This window comes from Lepidochelys olivacea (assembly GCF_965140295.1).
Source record: "Lepidochelys olivacea isolate rLepOli2 genome assembly, chromosome: 2".
In the NCBI taxonomy this organism is placed as follows: Eukaryota; Metazoa; Chordata; order Testudines; family Cheloniidae; genus Lepidochelys; species Lepidochelys olivacea.
The window spans coordinates 177,152,065-177,177,154 of NC_140412.1; the positions used below are offsets into that span (position 1 = coordinate 177,152,065).

The window sequence follows — 25,090 nt, forward strand, 5'->3', positions numbered from 1 at the left end:
ACAGAATTCAAAGTATACAGTGCTCACTTTATATTTTTGATTACAAATATTTGCACTGTAAAAAACAAAAGAAATAGTATTTTTCAATTCACCTATTAATAGTAATGTTGTGCAATCTCTTTATAATGAAAGTTAAACTTACAAACATAGAATTATGTACCAACAAACTGCATTCAGAAACAAAACAATGTAAATCTTCAGAGCCTACAAGTTCACTCAGTCCTACTTCTTGTTCAGCCAATCGCTCAAACAAGTTTGTTTGCATTTGCAGAAGATAATGCTGCCCTCTTCCTGTTTACATCATCTGAAAGTTAGAACAGGCATTCACATGGCACTGTTGTAGCTGGCGTCGCAAGATATTTACGTGCCAGATGCTCTAAAGATTCATATGTCCTTTCATGCTTCAGCCACCATTCCAGAGGACATGCATCCATGCTGATGACGGGTTCTTCTTGATAATGATCCAAAGCGGTGCGGACTGACACATGTTCATTTTAATCATCTGAGTCAGATGCCACCAGCAGAAGGTTGATTTTCTTTTTTCTTGGTTCAGGCGCTGTTGTTTCTGCATCCGAATGTTGCTCTTTTAAGACTTTTGAAAGCATGCTCCACATCTCATCCATCTCAGATTTTGTACAGTACTTGAGATTCTTAAACCTTGGTTCAAGTGCTGTAGCTATCTTTCGAAATCTCACATTGGTACCTTCTTTGCATTTTGTCAAATCTGCAGTGAAAGTGTTCTTAAAATGAACAACATGTGCTGGGTTATCATCCAAGACTGCTATAACATGAAATATATGACAGAATGCGAGTAAAACAGAGAGCAGGAGACCACCAATTTCCCCCCAAGTAGTTCAGTCACTAAGTAATTATTGCATTATTTTTTTAATGAGCATCATCAATGTGGAAGCATGTTTTCTGGAATGGTGGCCGAAGCATGAAGGAGCATACGAATGTTTAGCATATCTGGCACATAAATACCTTGCAGTGCTGACTTCAAACGTGCCATGCGAATGCCTGTTCTCACTTTCAGGTGACATTGTAAATAAGAAGCGTGCAGCATTATCTCCTATAAAAGTAAACAAACGTGTTTCTCTTAGTGATTGGCTGAACAAGAAGTAGGACTGAGTGAACTTGTAGGCTCTAAAGTTTTATTGTTTTGTTTTTGAGTTCAGTTATGTAACAAAAAAAATCTACATTTGTAAATTGCACTTTCATGATAAAGAGATTGCACTACAGTACTTGTATGAGGTGAATTGAAAAATACTATTTATTTTGGGGGTTTTTACAGTTCAAATATTTGTTATAAAAATAATATAAAGTGAGCACTGTATACTTGATTTCAATTACAACACAGAATATAAATATATTTAAAAATGTAGAAGAACATCCAAAAATATTTAATAAATTTCAATTGGTATTCTGTTGTTTAACAGTGTGATTAAAACTGTGATTAATCACAATTAGTGTTTTAAATTGTGATTGTTTTGAATTAATAGCATGAGTTAACTGCGATTAATTGACAGCCCTGCTTATGTCTTTGTCTTTTGAACAGTTCCTTCATGTTAGGTGTAGGCTCCTTCTTTTCCAAAATGTTCCCCAGTTCCTCATAAACCTAAATCCCTCTTCCCAACACCATCATCTCATCCACACATTGAGATCTTGCAGGTTTGCCTGTCTCACTGGCCCTGTGCTGGGAACTGAAAGCATTTCAGAGAATGTTACTTTGTAGGTCCTCAACTTTAATCTGGCACAGATTAAAGAAGAAACTGGAACACTCCTTTTCAGTAGATCCTACGTCTGTCCAGAAATATTTCTATCGTGAAAAAGAGACACTTCAATGATTTACTCTCTATCTTGGTCGTTAGAACAGTTTTTCCAGTCATCTTTACATAATCTCTGAGCAATAACAATAAAAAAAACCAATGAGCACATTTCTATGGATATTTCGCATAAAGTCTAGGTTGAATAATAGCACCTCAAAGAAATCTATAGTTTACTTGACACAGCTTCTAAGGATGGGTGAACCAGTTTTGATATTGCTGGCCTGAACTCCTACCCACCCTTTGAACCAAACAACCTAGAGATGAGCCCTGTCTGAGTAACTACAACCAAATAAAAGCAGTAAAACTACACTAAAATATTTTAAATACATTTCAGTTAGACTTCTCCCCCTTCAATAGGCGCCAAATTTCTAATCTGCCGGGGGGGTGCTCCCTCCCTGGCTCTGCCCAGGCCACACCCCCACTCCACCCTTTACCCCAATGCCCCGCCTCCACCCTGCTTCATCCCACCCCTGCTCTGCCCCCGCCCTGCCTCTTCCCGCCCCCGCCTCTTCTCAGCTCTTCCCTCCCAGTTCCCCCCCTTCCCCCGAACACGCTGCACCATCGCTCCTGCCCCCTCCTCCCACAGCACCTTCTGATGCCACAAAACAGTTGATCCGTGTCAGGCAGTAGGCGCTCAGAGGGAGGGGGAGGTACTGATCGGTGGGGCCTGCCAGCAAGCAGGAGGTGCTGTGGGGAGGGAGAGACATTGATTGGGGGGCTGCCAGTGGGTGCTCAGCACCCTCCATTTTTTTGCCATGGGTGCTCCAGCCCCAGAGCACCCATGGAGTTGGCGCCTATGCCCCCTTCTGATATTTTTTTGGTCCATTTCAACCTCACTGGGCCCATCCTCACTCACAAGGATGTGGCTGCAGATTTCCCTGTGGACTTCCTCCCTAAACAGATTGATTAGTTTTATTTTACAGTTAAAAAAGTAAAGGCTAGATTGTGACTTGGACTACCCCCATTTACACCTCTGTGCAGGCTACCTGCACCCTGGGTCCAAGCACACAGGAGTAAACAAGGCTACTTGTCCACTGAAGCAAGTGGACAAGGAATGGACAGAGCCTTAGCTCCATTCCTTCTACTCAATGCCCAATGCAAGGAAGGTTACACCAGCAGTAAATTACTACCCCTATCTCTCAGAAAAAAGGGGAAATTGGAAGGAAAATGCAATCCAAAGAGATATTTGTCATAGAGCATATTGTCATTCAGCAACACATGTTAACTGTAGGTCAGACACAGGGAGAAAAGGGAGAAAAACTTGGAAGCTTTTCATTATAAAATGTTTTTTGGGGAACAGTTGCCACTGATTTATTTTGTACGCCTTTGCTTTGTTGATCCATATTTCTGGTTTTTTATCTGTGATGAAGTCATCTACTTGAAAAGAAGTTCTGAACCAAGTGATGGGATAATTAATTTCTCTGTTAAACTTGTTTAGAAGACTATACGGAGAGTGTGTGCCTGTAAATTTCTTACACCCACAAAGAATGTGGTAGGCCAATTAAAGGACTTTTCATGCATTAGTACAGTATTAAAAATTAATTAATCACAAAATGTTGCTTTCTGGTAGGTGTTAAAAAAAAATTGAGGCATAAACTAATTGCAAGTTACTAGAGCCAGATACACTAAACGGGAAAAGAAACAAAACAAAGCTGGTTCTTTTTTTATGGGATATGAAATTAATTTGTAGCCTGTTCCATGGTTAATTGGGAGGTTGTATAGGCTAACAAACAATCCATGCTTCCATTTACACGCACATAATGGATCTATGCATCTATAAAGGGATCTACATTTTCCCTGAAGAGAACTAGCACTGGCCACTCTCCTGCTCTTTCTTCTATTCCCATTCCCACACTGCTGCTTTTCTGATAATCCCCACTGCCTCGGGGCTTCCTCTGTAGCTAAAAAAAGATATAAAGCCATATTAGTCACAGCATAATGAGTGATGCATTACAGCTCTATTTCAATAGACTGCCACTGTCTTTTGTAGCTGGTCAGTAACAGCAAAATTCAGCTACAAATATTCTCTGGTGTTTCCTAGTTACACCCTTGTGCAAACACAAGATGCCCCTTATAACTAGGTCTTCGACTTTGTTATGAGTATGATGCACTCTGCCCCACTGGAGCTGTGTAGTTAGAAAGCATTCTTTTGTATCATTTGAATTGCACTAAGGCACAAAGATTCTTTCTTTAAAGGAAAATGCAAATTGTAAAGAAAAGATCTATAAGGGGTCCAAAAAGCACACGATGAAAGGTCTTATTTAAATTATTTTCCACAATATTGGGATCCTGGAATGAGCAAGCTGTATTGGCTTTAGGAGAGTTCTACTAATAGTATTCAGGGAGCTGGCTGAGAGGGTGGGAGATAAAATAGTCCATAAGTAATTGCAAATAGAAAAAAAATTATACATGACTACGGTGTAAGGGACTGAACCACCAGGTACTAAGCGCCTTTAACTCCAGGTGATTTTGATGGGAACTAAAAACACAAAGTACTTTGCAGCCAGTGTTCAGCAATTCACAGAGCTGAGCTCTTAATTAGTATATTAATTCACGGGAAGAAGACTTAGGTGAAATGCTGGCTCCCTGGAAGTCAATGGGAATTTTGCCAAAGCGTCAGGATTTCATTCCTAATATTTAGGGGGACTGAGAGAATGTGGATTAGCTTCATCATCCTTTGCTCTATCTGAGTCTTTTATTTCTCACCAGGCGTGGATTAAGGCAGAGTCCTTGGGAGCTGAGTGCAGCCGTGAATCAGCTGGAAACGTGGAGCCAAATTCATCCACTTTCTACCATGTTTGTAATTTCCTAATAATCAGTCAGAATGATTATTTGCTTTGTCCATTAATATTTCTCTGAGCATTTCAACCCAGAACCACTTTTAGCACTTCTGGGTAGGCCTGTGAAACAATGTTTGCACCCTGCCCAACTGTAAAGTATTCCTATCCGCCATGATCCCATCACTATGCAAATGGCGGCCTGAGGATTCTGAACAAGGGTAGCATGATGATTTTTTGGCATGCATCCAAAACTTGACTAATTCTGTATAAATGGAGAGTCTAGGAGAATAATTTGTTTCCATCCTGCCAGTCCCCCACAGGAGAAGTGGAGACCAGCTACTTGGAGTCTGTGCACTGTTGCCAACATTTTAAAATAAGTTTTGCAAGAAACAGTAGTCCCGGCTTTCTAGGTGCCACCATCTCTCAGCCATTGAGGGTTTTGTGTGCCTTCTGGTTAGTTTAAGGATGAATGTAGAACATGAAAATAATTATCACCACCCCATAGTGAGTTATGTAATTATGATTCCCATTTTACAGATGTGGAAACTGAGGCACAGAGCAGTAAGACCAATATTTTCAAACTTGTGACTATACATCTAGGCATCTAAAAACCATATTACACCACCTAAATAATGTGGCCTGAATTAACTTCCTAAAGTTACACATCCAAGTTTGAAAATGTTAGCTTCAGTGTCTTGACCAAGGCCGCTGAGGGTGTCACCATCAAGTTACTTGCTCTCAGTCCCTTTCTTAATCCACTAAACCAAGCTGTTTCTACACTACTGAGCTGCTCCTGTTTGTGGCCACAAGTCACACACAAAGGAGCTGCTGAGCCTTAGCCAGCTGCCTGCGGCATAGGTGCCGACTTTTAGTTTTCCCTGGGGGTATTCCTCCCTACTCCTCCCTGAGGCCCTACCCCTTCCCCCAAGACCCCTCCCTCTCGCTTCCTCTTCCTGTCCCCACTCTGCTACCTTCCCCAAGGCCCCGGCCTCTCTCTGCCCTCCTCCCCCAAAGCCCTGCCCTCGCTCCACCCCCTCCCCAAGGTCTGCTCCCATCTGCTGCTCACTGCTCTCTGCCCTCCTCCAAGCCCCTCTCCGATCAGCTGTTTGGCAGTGGTGCAGAACAGCTGTGGCTGGTGGGTGCTGAGCACCCACTATTTTTTTTTGGTGGGTGCTCCAGCCCCAGATCACCCACGGAGTTGGCACCTGTGTCCTGCAGGGGAAGACTTGTGGGGACCTTAGAGCTATCCATAGTAGCTTGAGTAGCACTACTACCTACCGCTGTGAACCCATCAAAGAACCTATAGCTGGCCCGCTTGGTAATAGTGACCATAATATAATTAAATTTAATATCCCTGTGGCAGGAAAGACACCACAGTGGCCCAACACTAGCATTTAATTTCAGAAAGGGGAAGTACACAAAAATGAGGAGGTTAGTAAAATAGAAATTAAAGGGTACAGAGCCAAAAGTGAAATCTCTGCAAGCTGCGTGGAAACTTTTTGAAGACACCATAATAGAGGCTCAACTTAAATGTATACTCCAAGAGAACAAAAAAAGAGCCACTGTGGCTAAACAATGAAGTAAAAGAAGCAGTGAGAGGCAAAAAGGCATCCTTTAAAAAGTGGAAGTTAAATTCTAGTTAGGAAAATAGAAAGGAGCATAAACACTAGCAAATGAAGTGTAAAAATACTATCAGGAAGGCCAAAAAAGAATTTGAGGAACAGTTAGCAGAAGACTCAAAAAGTAATAGCAATTTTTTTTTAAGTACATCAGAAGCAGGAAGCCTGTTAAACAACCAGTGGGACCACTAGACAATCGAGGTGCTAAAGGAGCACTGAAGGACAGTAAGGCCATTGCAGAGAAACTACATGAATTCTTTGCATCGGTCTTCACAGCTGAGGATGTGAGGGAGATTCCCAATCCTGAGCCATTCTTTTTAAGTGACAGATCTGAGGAACTGTCCCAGATTGAGGTATCATAACAGGAGGTTTTGGAAAAATTGATAAATTAAACAGCAATAAGTCACCAGGACCAGATGGTATCACCCAAGAGTTCTAAAGGAACTCAAATGTGAAATTGCAGAACTACTAACTGTAGTCTGTAACCTATCATTTAAATCAGCTTCTGTACCAGATGACTGGAGGATAGCTAATGTGACGTCAGTAATTAAAAAGGGCTCCAGAGGTGATCCCGGCAACTACAAGCCTGTAAGCCTGACTTCAGTACCAGGCAAACTGGTTGAAACTATAATAAAGAACAATATTGTCAGATGTATAGAGGAACATAATTTGTTGAGGAAGAGTCAACATGGTTTTAGTAAAGGGAAATAATGCCTTACAAATCTACTAGAATTCTTTAAGGGGGTCAACAAGCATGTGGACCAAGGGGATCCACTGGATATAGGGTACTTAGATTTTCAGAAAGCCTTTGACAAGGTCCCTCACCAAAGGCTCTTATGCAAAGTAAGCTGCCACAGGATAAGAGGGACAGTGCTCTCATCGGTTGGTAACTGGTTAAAAGATAGGAAACAAAAGGTAGGTATAAATGGTCAGTTTTCAGAATGGAGAGAGGTAAAGAGTGGTGTCCCCCAGGAGTCTATTCTGGGACCAGTCCTATTCAACACATTCATAAATGATCAGGAAAATGGGGTAAATAGAGAGGTGGCAAAATTTGCAGATGATACAAAATTACTAAAGATAGTTAAGACCCAGGTAGACTGCAAAGAGCTACAAAAGGATCTCTCAAAACTGGGTGACTGGGCAACAAAATGGCAGATGAAATTTAATGTTGATAAATGCAAAGTAATTCACATTGGAAAGCATCATCCCAACTATACATATAAAATGATGGGGTCTAAATTAGCTGTTACCACTCAAGAAAGAGATCTTGGAGTCATTGTGGATAGTTCTCTGAAAACATCCACTCAATGTGCTGCGGCAGTCAAAAAAGCAAAAAGAATGCTGGGAATAATTAAGAAAAGGATAGAAATAGGACAGAAAATATCATGTTGCCTCTGTATAAATCCATGATACGCCCACATCTTGAATACTGTGTGCAGATGTGGTCACCCCATCTCAAAAAAGATATATTGGAATTGGAAAAGGTTCAGAAAAGGGCAACAAAGATTATTAGGGGTATGGAATGGTTTCAGTATGAAGAGAGATTAATAAGACTGGGATTTTTTAGCTTGGAAAAGAAACGGCTAAGGGGAGATATGATTGAGGTCTCTAAAATCATGAGTGGTGTAGAGAAAGTAGATAAGGAAGTGTTGTTTACTACTTCACATAACACAAGAACTAGGGGTCACAAAATGAAATTAATAGGCAGCAGGTTTAAAACAAATAAAAGGAAGTATTTCTTCACACAACACACAGTCAACCTGTAGAACTCCTTGCCAGAGGATGTTGTGAAGGCCGAGACCATAACAGGGTTCAAAAAAGAACTAGATAAATTAATGGAGGATAGGTCCATCAATGGCTATTAGCCGGGGGGGTAGAAATGGTGTCACTACTCTCTTTTTGCCAGAAGCTGAGAATGAGCGACAGGGGATGGATCACTTTATGATTACCCGTTCTGTTCATTCCCTCTGGGGCACCTGGCACTGGTCACTGTCAGTAGACAGGATACTGGGCTAGATGAACCTTTGGTCTGACCCAGTAGCGCCATTCTTATGTTCTTGTGTTTTTTCTGAACTCCAAAGAGACAGTCCCACAGCTGAATGTGTGATCTTTAGGAATACTCAGGGACAAACTTTCAACACTGGCAATCACATTACATTTTAAGCCACATTTACATTTGGAAAGAAGAGGGCTAAAAGCTTCTTTTTTTCAAATGAAGTTGTGATTCTCCTTTACATTTCCAGATCCCAATATAAAAGAAGTATGTAGCTGCAAGGTTCAGAATCCAGTTGAAGGCAGTTCTGGAGGAGGAGAGCAATATTTTTTTTTTTTTTACTTAATTCATTTGTGCTTCTAATAGAGACTGTTCTGGAAAAGGATATTAGAAAAGCTGACTACTATGCTCTCGGGAAAATATCATCATTATAATTAAATCATCAGGAAACTGGGCTGAATTAAATTATTTGGAGTAAAGATTACCCTATCTAAATCAGTCATCAGATGAAACTGATAAACAGTCCTAAAGCATGTCTGACAGATTCAGGGATCCCAGCATCTGTCAAATCAGCAAAAGGAGGAAGATACACTCTGTTGGCTTGAAAGCAAAATACATCCCTTTGATCAGAAAGGCTGAAAATGAGCTATAGAGAGTTCCCTTCCCAGAGTTTTTTTATTTTCTTCCAGCTTTCAAGGGCTATTTTAGAGGAAAGTCTGATAGTGAGGGGTCTAAGCCACCCTTGAAAAGTGATATGAATGGAGTCTTTGCATGTCCATAACTGATATTTTAGAGGAAAATGATATGTGCTTTTTAAAGTAATTTTTTCAAATAGTTTAACTACTTATATATTTAATTTTCTCTTGGATATCATGCCTTTTATTCATCAGGAAATTAAGGCACATTATTCCCTGGTAATGGAATCTAAAGAGCTGGAGGGAAAAATCTTCTTTTTCTAGAATGCCATTTATTTTTGGATTTGCTTATTTAAGAAAAATTTGGGGTGGCAGAATCCATCCCTACTCATGTTGAGAAGTGCCTTACTCTGTGAATCATCCCACTCAGGAAAATGGGACTTCTCACAAAGTAAGGTGCTACTCAGTATGAACATAGGTGGCACTCCAGCCCTTAGAGAGATTTCCCTCAAAATCTGTCTGGCACATCTCCTTTGCTCAAGAAAAGGAGGTATCACTCAGTAACAACAAACTAGGGCATTACATAGTCTGGAGAACCCAGGCCACAAATCCTTCAGGGGACTCAGATATTCTCCTATAATAGCTCTGCACTGTCTTGCTTAATTAAACCCAGGGAGAATAACCAGGATAGATTAATGGCTGATCTAGTCAGCTAAATCTGGAAATTGTCAGAGCCAGAAGTGCAGCGTGACTCAGCACTATTCCCAGGACAGAGTCTATTTATCATCTTTCTCACTTCCAATTGCACACACTTAAATTCTCATGCTTGTCCCTGCAATGATAATTTTGTCCCTCTTTCATTTGATTGACAACAAATTTCTCTCTCTCTCTCCTCCTTCTCCCTGTATTTCTTAAGGAGCACTGATCAACATGATACCCTTTTATTTATTTCCTCCTTTGCTTGCCAGCACCACAATTGACGTCAACATAGCTCCAGGACTAGGATTTGTTAATTGACTTATGCTTCATCTAGAGCAGCAAATCCCAAATCATACCTATATAAAGGAATGTCTACTGTGGTTTTTGAAAAATGCTTCAGTGGCAAAATATGATTTTTTAAAAAAATATCCAAGGTGGGTTGTAATTAAGAACATAAGAATGGCTATGCTGGGTCAGAGCAATGGTCCATCTACACAGTATGCTGTTGTCAGACAGCGGCCAATGTCAGATGCTTCAGAGGGAATGAACAGAATAGGGCAATTTCAAGAGACCCATCCCCTGTCATCCATTCCCAGCTTCTGGCAGTCAGAGGTTTAGGGACACAAAGAGCATGGGGTTGCATCCCTGACCATCTTGGCTAGTAGCTATTGATGGACCTGTCCTCCATGAACTTATCTAATTCTTTTTTGAACCCAGTTATACTTTTCACCTTCACAATATGTCCTGGAAATAAGTTCCATAGGCTGACTGTGCATTGTCTGAAGAAATATTTTCTTATGTTTATTTTAAACCTGCTGCCTATTAATTTCATTGAGTGACCTTGTATTATGTAAAGGGGTAAATAACACTTCCCTATTCACTTTCTCCATCCCATTCATGACTTTACAGACCTCTATCATAACCCCCTCTTAGTTGTCTCTTTTCTAAACTGAGCAGTCCCTGTCTTTTTAATCTCTCCTTGTATGAAAGCTGTTCCATATCCTTAATCATTTTTGTTGCCATTCTCAACCTTTTCTAATTCTAATATAGCTTTTTTGAGATAGGGTAATCAGAACTACACACAGTATTCAAGGTGTGAGTGAACCATGGCTTTATATAGTGGCATTATGATATTTTCTGTCTTATAATCTATAACTTTCCTATAGTTCCTAACATTTCAGTACCCTGTTTGACTGTCACTGCACACTGAGCAGATGTTTTCAGAGAACTATGACTCCACAATTTTTCTTGAGTGGTAACAGCTAGTTTAGACCCTATTGCTTTATATGTATTGTTGGGATTATGTTTTTCTAATGGACATTACTTTGGCCTTATCAACATTGTATTTCACCAACCACGCTGTTGTCCAGCCACCCAGTTTTGTGACATTCCTTTGCAACTCTTTGCAGCCAGCATTGGATTTAAATGGAGTAATTTTGCATAATCTGCAAACTTTGCAATATCACTGTTTACCCCTTTTTCCAGATCATTGATGAATATGTTGAACAGTACTGGGCCAAGTATAAACCTCTGGGGACACCACTATTTACCTCTCTCCAGTCTGAAAACTGACCATTTAGTCCTACCCTTTGTTTTCTGTCTTCTAATCAGTTACTGATCCAGGGGATGACCTTACCTCTTATCCCATGGCTGCTCAATAGTCTTTGTTGAGGGACCTTGTCAAAGGTTTTCTGAAAGTTGAGTACACATTATCAACTGCGTCACCCTTTAGCTTTTTTAAAAAAAATCAGCATTACGTTAGCTGTCCTGCAGTCATTTTGCAGAGAGGCTGATTTAAGTGATAGGTTACATACCAGTTACTAGTTCTGCAGGTTCGTGTTTGAGTTTCTTCAGAACTCTTGGGTGAATTCCATCTGGTCCTGGTGACTTATTATTGTTTAATTTATAAATTTGTTCCAAAACCTCCCCTAATGACACCTCAATCTGAGACAGTTTCTCAGATTTGTCACCCAAAAAGAATGGCTTTTCATGAGAAATTCCCTCACATCCTCTGCAGCGAAGACCCATGCAAGTAATTAATTTAGCTTCTCCTCGATGGCCTTGTCTTCCTTTAGCATCTCAATCATCCAGTGGCCCTATGGATTGTTTGGCAGGCTTCCTACTTCTGATGTATTTTTAAAAAATTGCTGTTAGTTTTTATGTGTTTTGCTAGTTGCTCATCAAAATCTTTTTTTGGCTTGCCTAATTATACTTTTACACTTGACTTGCCAGAGTTTATGCTCCTTTCTGTTTTCCTCAGTAGGATTTGACTTCCAATTTTTAAAGGAGGTTTCTGTCTTCCACCACCTCTTTTACTCTGCTGTTTAGCTATGGTGATGTAATTTTTTTTTGCTATCCTGAGGCACAGGATATCATCTTAAGACACAGTGCACAGAGTAGCAGACTGGCCTGCTGGAAATTAGGGTTCTATCCCTGATTCAGCCACTGACTCCATGTGTAGCCTTGGTCAATCACATAACCTCATTGTGCCTCAGTTTGCCTGTTTGTAGAATGGGGATAATGCTACTTACCTGCCTTTGTAAATTGTTGAAATCTACAGATGATTAGTGCTAAGTATGCTCTTGTTTATTTTGAATCAGGCCAGTGGAAGGGCCCAGTCTATGGAACTCCCTTCATGAGTACATCTGCCAGAGTCTGTTTGCGGCTCTTTTCAGAGCTCATTTTAAATCTTTCCTGTCTCGGCCGGTTCATCTGGCCATATAATAATTTCTCTTTTTTCCATGTAGTCTTTGGCACTGATGAAGGAGGACAGACCCGCTAAGTGCCAAGGAGCTGCAATTTCCCTCAGTACCTCCATCCTCCCTGTCATAAATATAAAGGGAAGGGTAAACCCCTTTGAAATCCCTCCTGGCCAGGGGAAAGCTCCTCTCACCTGTAAAGGGTTAAGAAGCTAAAGGTAACCTCGCTGGCACCTGACTAAAATGACCAATGAGGAGACAAGATACTTTCAAAAGCTGGGAGGAGGGAGAGAAACAAAGGGTCTGGGTCTGTCTATATGCTGCTCTTGCCAGGGACAGAACAGGAATGGAGTCTTAGAACTTTTAGTAAGTAATCTAGCTAGGTATGTGTTAGATTATGATTTCTTTAAATGGCTGAGAAAAGAATTGTGCTGAATAGAATAACTATTTCTGTCTGTGTATCTTTTTTGTAACTTAAGGTTTTGCCTAGAGGGGTTCTCTATGTTTTTGAATCTAATTACCCTGTAAGATATCTACCATCCTGATTTTACAGGGGGGATTTCTTTATTTCTATTTACTTCTATTTTTTATTAAAAGTCTTCTTGTAAAAAACTGAATGCTTTTTCATTGTTCTCAGATCCAAGGGTTTGGGTCTGTGGTCACCTATGCAAATTGGTGAGGCTTTTTATCCAACATTTCCCAGGAAAGGGGGGGTGCAAGCGTTGGGAGGATTGTTCATTGTTCTTAAGATCCAAGGGTCTGGGTCTGTAGTCACCTAGGCAAATTGGTGAGGCTTTTTACCAAACCTTGTCCAGGAAGTGGGGTGCAAGGTTTTGGGAAGTATTTTCGGGGGAAGGACGTGTCCAAACAGCTCTTCCCCAGTAACCAGTATTAGTTTGGTGGTGGTAGCGGCCAGTCCAAGGACAACGGGTGTAATATTTTGTACCTTGGGGAAGTTTTGACCTAAGCTGGTAAAGATAAGCTTAGGAGGTTTTTCATGCAGGTCCCCACATCTGTACCCTAGAGTTCAGAGTGGGGGAGGAACCTTGACACTCCCATACATTAAAATCTAATACAAAACCATAATACTGAGGGAAATGTGTGCTGTGGCTGCTGGTGTCTGGTGAGCAGCACGGCCTAAGGGAAAGGGGCATCCTAGACACCGTATAAGAAAACTCACATGGGAACGGGCACCTATGCTCCATTTACTTTACTCTCTACTGCAGCCTCTTCTTCCTCCCTTGCCATCTGTGTGGTAGCTCCCCAGATCTCCTTTACTGGCCCATGCAGATGTTACTCCTTCAGTGACCTCCCTCCTTCTTGTTGATGGGTGTATTCCCGCCCTGGCACTCCATTTTGAGCAGCCATATCTTCCTCCTTCATCTCCAGTCTGTAGGTGCTTCCACCCCCCGTCCCCTGTTGACCGAAACAGGAGCTAAAATGAAAAGGACCCCCAGATCTCGGTCTCTGATTCGTCTCCTACCCGTATCTATCACTGAGGGCTTATATATTTCCCACATAAACATGAACAAGATAAAGGCACAACTGGATTTATTGCAAGGACTCCCAAAATTTAGAAGTATAACAATTAGGCATATAACAAAACAAGGCAGGCTGTAACAAACAAGGGGCTATGAATACAAACAGATGATGACTACAATACCATTTCTAGCAGCTTGATTTATTGATGTCTTTCCCTTCTTAGGTTGACACCACACACCAGGACTGCTGGATCCCTTAGGTGGAAGCAGGAATTCCGGAACAGAATCAGATGAGCGCTTCTTCAGGTAAATTGTTAAATTAAATCCCTCCCATTCTCTATTTTGCGTCATCGTGCGTGTAGTAAGCGGATCCTCTAAAAGATGGATCGGATGCATGTGAGTACGTGTATTCCCTATTTCAAGTAACCCTTATGGGGTGAATGGCTTACCCTGAATTACCGAGTTTGTCTTCACCAGACTCTGTTACTCAGATGGACAGCCCCAACCTGATCTGAACACTGCCTTATATAGACCTTTGGTCACTAGGCAGATTAGGTGATTGACAGCTACTGTCATTTCCCACCAAAACAAAAATGGCACCAAACCACAACTAGGAGGGGACAAGAAGGGCTTACAAGATGGATGCCTAGTTGTCCTTTAGAATTCAAGATGGCCTTATGATTTTAATCTCTACACCCCACCCATGAGGTTTCCTTTCACCCACTGCACCTTCTCTATCTCCACCTTCCCTTCTCCACTCCCAAGCACTGGTGCCTTCCCTTCTGCCATTCTCACTTGTGCAGGCCAAAAAAACAGGCAGGAGGAATTTGCGGCCTGTGACAATCAGGGTCCAAGCACCCCAGGGGGAGAATAGAGGGTCTGAACCCCAACGAATAGGCAATTGAATCAAATTATATACACTATTACTGTATTATAAAAGTATCAAGTAAGGCCTTTTATGAAAGCCAATGACACACTGGTAATTAATATCATTGTGAAATGTATGTATTAAGACTATATGAGGAGTTATGGGTACTTACTGATAGTATGCTTTAAAGTCTGTGACCAAACAAAGGGAGAAATAGGTTTTCTCCCAGACATGATGGACAGCTATCTATCTGTCTCCAACATAAATTAAGCATGATGGAATCTAAACAATGGAAGCTCCATTTACATAAGAGTTGACCGGGAGAAGGGAAGAACAGGAAGAGTCTGAACAGCCAGGCTTCATCCTGACTCTTGCGGCAATGGACTAGGGCTAATATAAGGGGAGCACAGAGACATTTCAGTGATCCTTCACCTGAGGAGACAAAGAAACCAAGTACTTTAAGCTCTGTATTGGATCCTGGCTATGGCCTGGCCAACCAAGCTGGAAGAGTGACTGTGGTGAAAAATATGCAGTGTTGGTGTAGCTATGTCAGTGCCAGGATATTAGAGAGACAAGGTAGATGAGGTAAACATCTTTTATTGGACCAACTTCTGTTGGTTAGAGAGTCAAGCTTTCAAGCCACATAAAGCTCTGCTTCACGTGAAGTGGTGAGGCGTCTATTTTGAACAAAAGGCTCTAGGTTGTTGCTGTACCCCTCTCAGGAGTCTGATTTATCTTGCATACCCTCAAGTTTCACTTAAAAACTACTTGTTTACAAAATCAGACAAAAATACAAAAGCGTCACAGCACACTATTACTGAACAATTGCTTACTTTCTCATGTTTACCATATAATTATAAAATAAATAAAGCACTGCAGCAGAGATGGTTTATGGTAGACTCAGGACTGGAGGGCTGTTGGTGTCACCCTGCCTGGAGTAACCAGGTTGGAAGCCAGGGGAGGTCACTATGCTATAGGCAGGCTGCTGCTGTCAGGGCTCTGAGACAAAACTGCACAGCGCAGAAACACCCAGGGTTACAAGGCAGGTGGGACACAACCCCTCAATGGCCTCAGTGAACTCCTAAAGCATCATAGGGCCAGAACCACCAAAATATTTCAGGGGTGGGTGATGTCTTAAACTTCTGTCCCACTCCTAGAAATAGCTCACTTTCACCATGCATAAGAAAGGTCATTCAAGCAGCTTTGCAAAACGTTGGGCCAGGCTTATGGACTCTGAAATATATTAATTATATATATATAAATACATAAACAAATAATTGGACCAAACCCAGAAGTTTTGCCTCAATTGAGAATAAGTGAAGATGGAGTAAGGGCTTCATGATTAGATCCATTTAAAATTAATATTTATACATTTCCTACAAGAAATGAACAGGTCAGCTTTGGGGCTTAAACTACTTGCTAGAGCCTCTTTAAAATCATTATTCTTTGCATTTAATATTAATCCCAGATTATAGAATGACAAAATCCATCTTTCTAACAGTATGCTCAAAATCATGAGCTGTGGTGGAAATAGTTCATGTAATATCATGGTCTAGAACTATGTCATAATAGAAAATAGTTGTAAGCCACATCGCCAAATAAGCCCTTCACAATAATGTTTCTGGTCATTGAGAAATAATTTTTTAAAATATCATAAAACATCATATCATTGCACTTTTCAGTGTTTTGTATACTATACAAGATTTGTAATGATGTTCTGCCCATTATCTCTATTCATACAGAAGCTTGATTTACCCTTTGAATGTCGCACTGAATGCGGGAGCCACAAGATTTATTGCAATGTCCCTCACAAGTACCAAACTTCAGAGGAGCATGAAGTATGATACACACCAGAGCTGTAGGATGGGTGGTCACTGTTTTCACATCTCATGGAGTGCTTAAATCCATTCCCCCCCAAAATACTAATGCTGTTCTTGTTCCAAACCCTAGTCAGCTTAAGCACAGACTGAAACTTAAAATATTCATTGCATGCACCTTGAATCAGTTTCCAGCTCTGTCTGTTGATTCACCATTAGCTTCCAAAGCATTATCACAAGTACATGTCTATCTGATTTGTACTGAAAATCAGAACACAGGTTTGAAGTCCAAGAGAAGTCAAGGTGTCAACCCTTCAGCATTTGTCCTTTAAATAAGATAACACAGTGGATTAAAATCTGTCTCAGTAATACCCAGGCAAGTTGCAACCCCCAATTTCAATTGCAAAACTTGACCCTGTCTCTACTCTGCTTCTGGCCCCTCCCACTGCCTGAGATTTCACTTTCCGAGATTTCACTTCCTCTTGGGCCTGCAGGATGGCATATTCTGACAGTGACTCAGTATAGGTTAGAGGTAAGGGGGGCTATAAGGAAGTGCTGCTCTTGCTGAATTCATTTCTGAGGAACAATCCTTCTGAACTCCATGCTGTTTCACCATTCCCTCCACTTCTTGATGGCTGCTTGGACCTTGATCATTAAACCTGTATTTGTCTAAGGAAATTCCTTGCAATAATGCTATCATGTAGTGACCTGTTACTTATGTATCTCTTTGGCTGTGTAAGTACAATGACAAGCATGTGCAGCATACAGGCAGCAGAGTTTTTTCAGGCATCTATATTTTAGATTAAAAAAAAAGTAGTAGGGGAAACTGAAATACAAGATCAGTTTTCATAATCCATCCAGTAGTAAGCAGAAGTATATACAAATGCAGAGGCCCAGGCATTAAAGTTTCTTGGCATAGGCCTAATTGAGTTGACACAAAACAGTGAACTACTGTAGATAAGCTTGTGTTCAATGACAACTATTGTATTTTTCTTTTGTAGTTATCAAATTGTCTATCTACACATCTATCACTTCTACAGATATGTATTTTTTAAAGCTGCCTTTGACTGTATTATGTAGAGTTGTTGTGATCCCAGGGTATTAGAGACAAGGTGGGAGAGATAATATCTTTTATTGGACCAACTTCTGTTGGTGAGAGAGACAAACTTTCGAGTTTACACAGAGCTCTTTTTCCAGGTCTGTATCAGTCAGAAGTATCTTCAGCTACTATTTATCATGCGCCATAAATCTAGAGCTCCTCTGCCACCTAGTGCTTTAAATAAGTGCATTTTGTTTCAATTACCATCAGCTCTTGCCATACAATATACATAAGGATCTTGCAGGAGCCCTCTCTGCATATTGTAATTCACCTCTGCCAAACATGAGCTACTGCGGTGACTCAAAAATACACCTGAATTATTAGAAGCACCAAACGACAAGCATTTTAGATCCCCCCCCACAATAAAATACTTCCAAACCACTACAGAACTTTGCACAAATACAACTTCTAGATAGTGATGTATTATCTATATGAGATTTTCGAACTTTGTCACAGCTCCCATTTCTGTTCAGCAGGTTATTGCAACACCTCTCTGTCCATTACATTGCATCACTCAAAAATATAGCAAGGTGTAACTCTAGGCTCTGTACATGAGTGGCCTAAAAATCCTACTGACAGGCAAAACAAACTCACTCTTCTGATCCCTCCCCCAAATTAATCTGTACCTCCCCTCAAAGGGGGGAAAAAAAAAATTTAATCACTTTCTCCACCCTATCCCCTTCCTCTTCCCCCCCCCCCCCCATTTCCATGTTATCGTCCCTTCCATCTTTGGCACGAAAAAAAAAATCTTCCATTCTGTGTTGCACTCTCGTAATTCCACAGTTCTTTGGCTTCATCTGTGGCTAGAGAGTCAAAGATCTGGTGGGATTTGGAGTGGTTTTAGGCTGGACACAAAAGAAAGGATTCAAGTAATTTCTGGCCTGAATAGGGCCATGCTAAGTGACTGCTGGCTCACCTCCATCATTACTCATTCCTTCTCTGGCCTGAGGGTTGCAAGTCAGTCTGGATGATCTGACTTGAGGATATCCCATCCTTACACCTGTCCTCATCCCAGTCCATTGGGTTTAGAGGTCATCAGCTAGGGTAGAAGCCCATTCATGGCCCAAAAAACATAAGTTAACATAAAGTTAACGCATTCTCCTTGCAGAGAGTAACAGCCTGAGACATGCATCATATGCACTGCAAAGTACTCTCTTCTCCCACCCCAAAAAAGTTCAGCATGGAGAATGCAGATTGGCCCTCAAAACAGTTGGAACCTGGTTAACTGGGACAACTATAGATCAATCAGCTGTGGCTTTCCTGATCAATTCTTATGGCTGTGGCCTACCATTTGCTAATGTCCTTACAAAATATGTTTCCAGTGAGTATACTTAATATTAATGTTTGTGCTTTCATCCAAGGATTCTAAAGTACTTTACAATGACTAACAGCCACATAATATTCCTCCAAGATAAGTTTCTATTTCACATCTTGTGAAACAGAGATGTTAGATGACTTGCTCTAAACACTCAATGAAATTCCCAGCTCAAACAATTCCATTTCATAGAGACCCAACTTGAAAATCACCCCTGCTCCCCATACATTGTTAAAGTTGATTTTTCTCCGTTAATATTCTTGGCATCTAATCAAAAGAATTTTGAAAAGCCAGACAACTTTTTCAGAGTAGCAGTTAAATAAATACATAAATAAATAAGAAAAAAAAAGAAAGAAATAGCTCTCCCTACAGAACTTAATATACTTTATTTTACAGCTGTGAATGTACTTTACGTTATTTCATTACATAAAAATCATTAAATTTACAGTAGTATAGCATTAAAGCAATGTTGCACTTAACGTGCAATAAGCGTATACCTCAGCATAAAATTGTTCCTGATTTTCTCTCTCTTTTTACAACTACGATGCTATTACATTCAGATGTTTCCCACTGCCACACATGGCAATGACATTCAATCCCACATAAAGGAAATGCTTTTGAAATAGGTTTTCCAAAAGGTGACAGCTTCCCATCTTAGCATTAAATGAACTAAAAAACTGAATGTTCTTGATAAACATTTTCTTCTTTCCTGCAGTATCAACTGTTTTTGACAACATGGAGTTCTATAGTTCCGTGGAATCAATTCTGTGTGAACCAGCTTGGACGTTTTCTGTTTCTTTCAATGATCCGCTTGCCTTCATCTCGTTCTGTGGGCTTCTCTCCCTCATATAAGACTACAGTCTCTACAGCGGGAGCATTAAGTGGCCCTGCTTCCTTTTCCTTTATTTGGATCCTTATGAGACCAGTTTCCATTTTAACTTTTTTGTAACAATAGCCACAAAGGACATGCTTCTGTTTCAGATTGCCACATTTAGGACAAACATCTATATTTGTCTAAAAGATAACAAAACAAGGAAAGTTTAGAAGTGAAGAAGTTGGGACAAACAGGGAAGAACTTCATAAAAAGCTAAGAGATGCTGGGGTGAAGGTAATGAGCAATAGCTATTTGTTCCATTAAATCGCTTTTCAATTTTTGTGAGATATATGATTTTCCTACAAGCAACCACATGTAATACTTCCATGCAAATTCAAATGTTACAGATATACAAGCCTACTAGTCATCACAATAAAAAAAGAACCTGGCATCTCTCCCCACTTAAAAAAAACTTAAAAGCAAAAGATTTAGTGGTAGAGAACTATAGTGCAATTTCATATTACAAAGGCTTTAAAAATGTATCATGGTTGCATTTATTTGTATAGCATCAAATATAAAATTAAGAACTAACCACGTACCAAACTAAGTGAATCAACTTTGTGTTTTGGGGTTTTGTTCTCTCATTAATTTGCAAAATTTCTAGATACTCATGCCAAAAGTTAAGGACTTGATACTACAAAATGACCACTGGGACAAATGTTTACTAACACAAGAAGTACTTTTGAAGTCAGTGGCTAAAGTATTATGCCTGGTAATGTTTCCAGGGCTCCAAAACACACAAGCTCATCTTGATGTGCAGGATATTTAGGCATTTCACTCAAACTGAGAGGTAGATTTCATATATTGGATCTCAACTGTACTCTTATTTTAAAATGTAGTTTAAGGTTGCATATTTTGACTGTATCATTTAGAATGTACTTTCAGTGGCATAAATATTTTAAATATATTTATAGAGAATTTCCACAGAGGTTTTTCAAGGTGTTCTCACCATCAAGGAATATTATCTTTTTTGAGCTTTAGAAAATGATGAGCACAAAGTAAATGTTTTATAAACATGTTGTGCATTATTTAAAAACAGTTATTTGCAATGAATGAGATGGGAAAGCCAATAGAAATCTGACCGATTACCTTGAGTTTTATAAGTTTACTAGGGTTTCTTCGTCTGCAGCGGTTCACCTCAATAGTACGTCTCTTCTTGGGAGCTGCCATCCAAAAGATGCTATCTAAAAAGTTTGGAGCCTTGTTACTTTCTTCCCTTATATCTTCCAGTGGATCAGGAAGAGTGGCTGGAGCCTGAACAGCCAATGCTGGTGCTTCAGAAAACAAGAAAAAAAATGCATCAGAAATAGCCTACACCTACTGAGTTCAGTTCATCGAACCCAATGCTTTAAAAATATGTTAAATGGTTCATCGAACTAAAATAGTGCAATTGACATAAGCATGGCTCTGCTGACCTCAACTTAATAAACGTTAAACTTGTAAGGTTATAAAAAGAGGTAGAATAGCCAGGGACTATACAAAAATTGAATTAAATTACAAAAAACTTCATTAACATACAGTTCAGATTTCTGCTATGCAACAATACCCTTCTTTTCCCATATCCTTCTGGAAAATTGGACTTCTAAACTCTAACATTAGAAAACCAGGAAACATTAACTTTAAGTCTCCCTATTTATCTCTGAAAAAAACTGTAGCACCGCAAGAAAATACAAGCCACAAACCTACAAAATTCACAAAAAGTACAGTTAAGATTCCTATTCACACACAACTACCACCATACAGCCTAGTTCTTCCCTAGGTTCAATTCTGTTGAGGAAAATGGGGGTGGTTACACATGCTTGTAAACTGACCTCATCCAGTCTTTCAGATGTCAATAGTCTCCATGGTTGGATTTATAGACTCATAGACTTCAAGGTCAGAAGGGAACACTGTGATCATCTAGTCTGACCTCCTGCACATTGCAGGCCACAGAACCTCACCCAGTCACTCCTGTAATAGACCCATAACCTCTGGCTGAGTTACTGAACGCCTCAAATCATGATTTGAAGACTCCAAATTACAGAGAATCCACCATGAAACCTGCAAGTGACCTGTGTCCCATACTGCAGAGGAAGGCAACACTCACCCACCCGCAGGTGTCTGCAATCTGACCCAGGGGGAAATTCCTACCTGACCCCAAATATGGTGATGAGTTAGACCGAGCATGTGGACAAGACCCACCAGCCAGACACTTAAGACTTCTCTGTTGTAATTCAGAACCATGCCCATCTAGTGTCTCATCACAGCTGCTGCTAGCAGTCACAGATCAGCTACCTGCCCTTGTAGGCAGTCTCCCTCCTGACGCAGGGAAGAAAGGTAAGCAGCAGGATACGGACCCTGGACTTCAGAAAAGCAGACTTCGACTCCCTCAGGGAACGGATGGCCAGGATCCTCTGGGGGACTAACTTGAAGGGGAAAGGAGTCCAGGAGAGCTGGCTGTATTTCAAGGAATCCCTGTTGAGGTTACAGGGACAAACCATCCCGATGAGTCAAAAGAATAGTAAATATGGCAGGCGACCAGCTTGGCTTAATGGTGAAATCCTAGCGGATCTTAAACATAAAAAAGAAGCTTACAAGAAGTGGAAGGTTGGACATATGACCAGGGAAGAGTATAAAAATATTGCTCGGGCATGTAGGAATGGTATCAGGAGGGCCAAATCGCACCTGGAGCTGCTGCTAGCCAGAGATGTCAAGAGTAACAAGAAGGGTTTCTTCAGGTATGTTGGCAACAAGAAGAAAGCCAAGGAAAGTGTGGACCCCTTACTGAATGAGGGAGGCAACCTAGTGACAGAGGATGTGGAAAAAGCTAATGTACTCAATGCTTTTTTTGCCTCTGTTTTCACTAACAAGGTCAGCTCCCAGACTGCTGCGCTGGGCATCACAAAATGGGGAAGAGATGGCCAGCCCTCTGTGGAGATAGAGGTAGTTAGGGACTATTTAGAAAAGCTGGACGTGCACAAGTCCATGGGGCTGGACGAGTTGCATCCGAGAGTGCTAAAGGAATTGGTGGCTGTGATTGCAGAGCCATTGGCCATTATCTTTGAAAACTCGTGGCGAACCGGGGAAGTCCCGGATGACTGGAAAAAGGCTAATGTAGTGCCAATCTTTAAAAAAGGGAAGAAGGAGGATCCTGGGAACTACAGGCCAGTCAGCCTCACCTCAGTCCATGGAAAAATCATGGAGCAGGTCCTCAAAGAATCAATCCTGAAGCACTTGCATGAGAGGAAAGTGATCAGGAACAGTCAGCATGGATTCACCAAGGGAAGGTCATGCCTGACTAATCTAATCGCCTTTTATGACGAGATTACTGGTTCTGTGGATGAAGGGAAAGCAGTGGATGTATTGTTTCTTGTCTTTAGCAAAGCTTTTGACACGGTCTCCCACAGTATTCTTGTCAGCAAGTTAAGGAAGTATGGGCTGGATGAATGCACTATAAGGTGGGTAGAAAGCTGGCGAGATTGTCGGGCTCAACGGGTAGTGATCAATGGCTCCATGTCTAGTTGGCAGCCGGTATCAAGTGGAGTGCCCCAAGGGTCGGTCCTGGGGCCGGTTTTGTTCAATATCTTCATAAATGATCTGGAGGATGGTGTGGATTGCACTCTCAGCAAATTTGCGGATGATACTAAACTGGGAGGAGTGGTAGATACACTGGAGGGGAGGGATAGGATACAGAAGGACCTAGATAAATTGGAGGATTGGGCCAAAAGAAATCTGATGAGGTTCAATAAGGATAAGTGCAGGGTCCTGCCCTTAGGATGGAAGAATCCAATGCACCGCTACAGACTAGGGACCGAACGGCTAGGCAGCAGTTCTGCGGAAAAGGACCTAGGGGTGACAGTGGACGAGAAGCTGGATATGAGTCAGCAGTGTGCCCTTGTTGCCAAGAAGGCCAATGGCATTTTGGGATGTATAAGTAGGGGCATAGCGAGCAGATCGAGGGACGTGATCGTTCCCCTCTATTCGACACTGGTGAGGCCTCATCTGGAGTACTGTGTCCAGTTTTGGGCCCCACACTACAAGAAGGATGTGGAAAAATTGGAGAGAGTCCAGCGAAGGGCAACAAAAATGATTAGGGGTCTGGAACACATGAGTTATGAGGAGAGGCTGAGGGAGCTGGGATTGTTTAGCCTGCAGAAGAGAAGAATGAGGGGGGATTTGATAGCTGCTTTCAACTACCTGAAAGGGGGTTCCAAAGAGGATGGCTCTAGACTGTTCTCAATGGTAGCAGATGACAGAACGAGGAGTAATGGTCTCAAGTTGCAGTGGGGGAGGTTTAGATTGGATATTAGGAAAAACTTTTTCACTAGGAGGGTGGTGAAACACTGGAATGCGTTACCTAGGGAGGTGGTAGAATCTCCTTCCTTAGAGAAAAGGAGGACTTGTGGCACCTTAGAGACTAACCAATTTATTCCTTAGAGGTTTTTAAGGTCAGGCTTGACAAAGCCCTGGCTGGGATGATTTAACTGGGAATTGGTCCTGCTTCAAGCAGGGGGTTGGACTAGATGACCTTCTGGGGTCCCTTCCAACCCTGATATTCTATGATTCCTCACACCATCCCCTCCATGAACTTATCAAGCTCAGCACTGAATCCCACTATGTTATTTTGTCCTCACTGCTCCCCTTGGAAGGCTGTTCCAGAACTGCCCCCCGCTGCTGGTTAGAAATCCCATCTTTCTGATCAGACAGGCATCCAGCCCGCACTGCGAGGGAACAGGGACTGGGAAATGGTCTTACTAAGCTACTGGACCGAGGCTCAGAGGAAATGGGTCCGTTCTGGCTCTACCACAGGCTTCCCGAGGGAAGCCACTTGCTCTGGCGGTGCCTCAGCTCCCCATCGGTGAGGCAGGGACGATAATGCCCGGTCGGGGGGGGGGGGGTGTGGGATCGGTCAGCGCCTGCAAACGGGGAGCTCGGGACTGCGGGCGGGAGGCGCCCAGCCCAGGCAGGGCAGCTTCAGGAGCCTGCACCTCTGAAGGGGGCAGTGCCCAGTTCTCTCCCCGCCGATACCGGGAGCCTGGCGCGGGGGAGCCGACGCAACGGGCTGAAACACCGCCCGGGCTTTACCTACCCCAGGGGGGGCTGGGCAGCCCCCGCAGGAGGCTCCGCTCCAGCTGCCCCCAGCAGCGCCGCATAAGCCGGCGAGCCGGAGACCAGAAAACCACGAGCGCCGCCATCTTCCCCTTCGCGGCGCAGACAGAGAGGCCGCCTGGTCTTGGGCGAGGCCGCGGAGCAGCCTGGGAAAGTAAGTCCCTAACTCCTCCCCCTCCCCCGCTCGCCAGGCTCCAGGGCGTAGGACTACCCTTCCCAGCGTTCCCTGCGCACCCCTCCCCACCGCCGTCGGACTACAAGCCCCAGCATGCCTCGCTATCGCCCCCCCCCAGGGAA

General features: G+C 41.9%; 1 protein-coding gene across 1 annotated transcript; it reads right to left on the bottom strand.

Annotated features, from left to right (window-relative positions):
- Window positions 1–19,198: 19,198 nt before the first annotated feature.
- MRPL32 (mitochondrial ribosomal protein L32) lies at window positions 19,199–24,934 on the bottom strand. The gene is made up of 3 exons (XM_084621267.1): window positions 24,774–24,934; window positions 20,795–20,979; window positions 19,199–19,845 (listed from the first exon to the last, which is right to left on the bottom strand). The coding sequence occupies exons 1-3, from the start codon at window positions 24,877–24,879 to the stop codon at window positions 19,591–19,593; spliced, it is 546 nt and encodes a 181-aa protein (XP_084477393.1). The 5' UTR covers window positions 24,880–24,934; the 3' UTR covers window positions 19,199–19,590.
- Window positions 24,935–25,090: the final 156 nt, after the last annotated feature.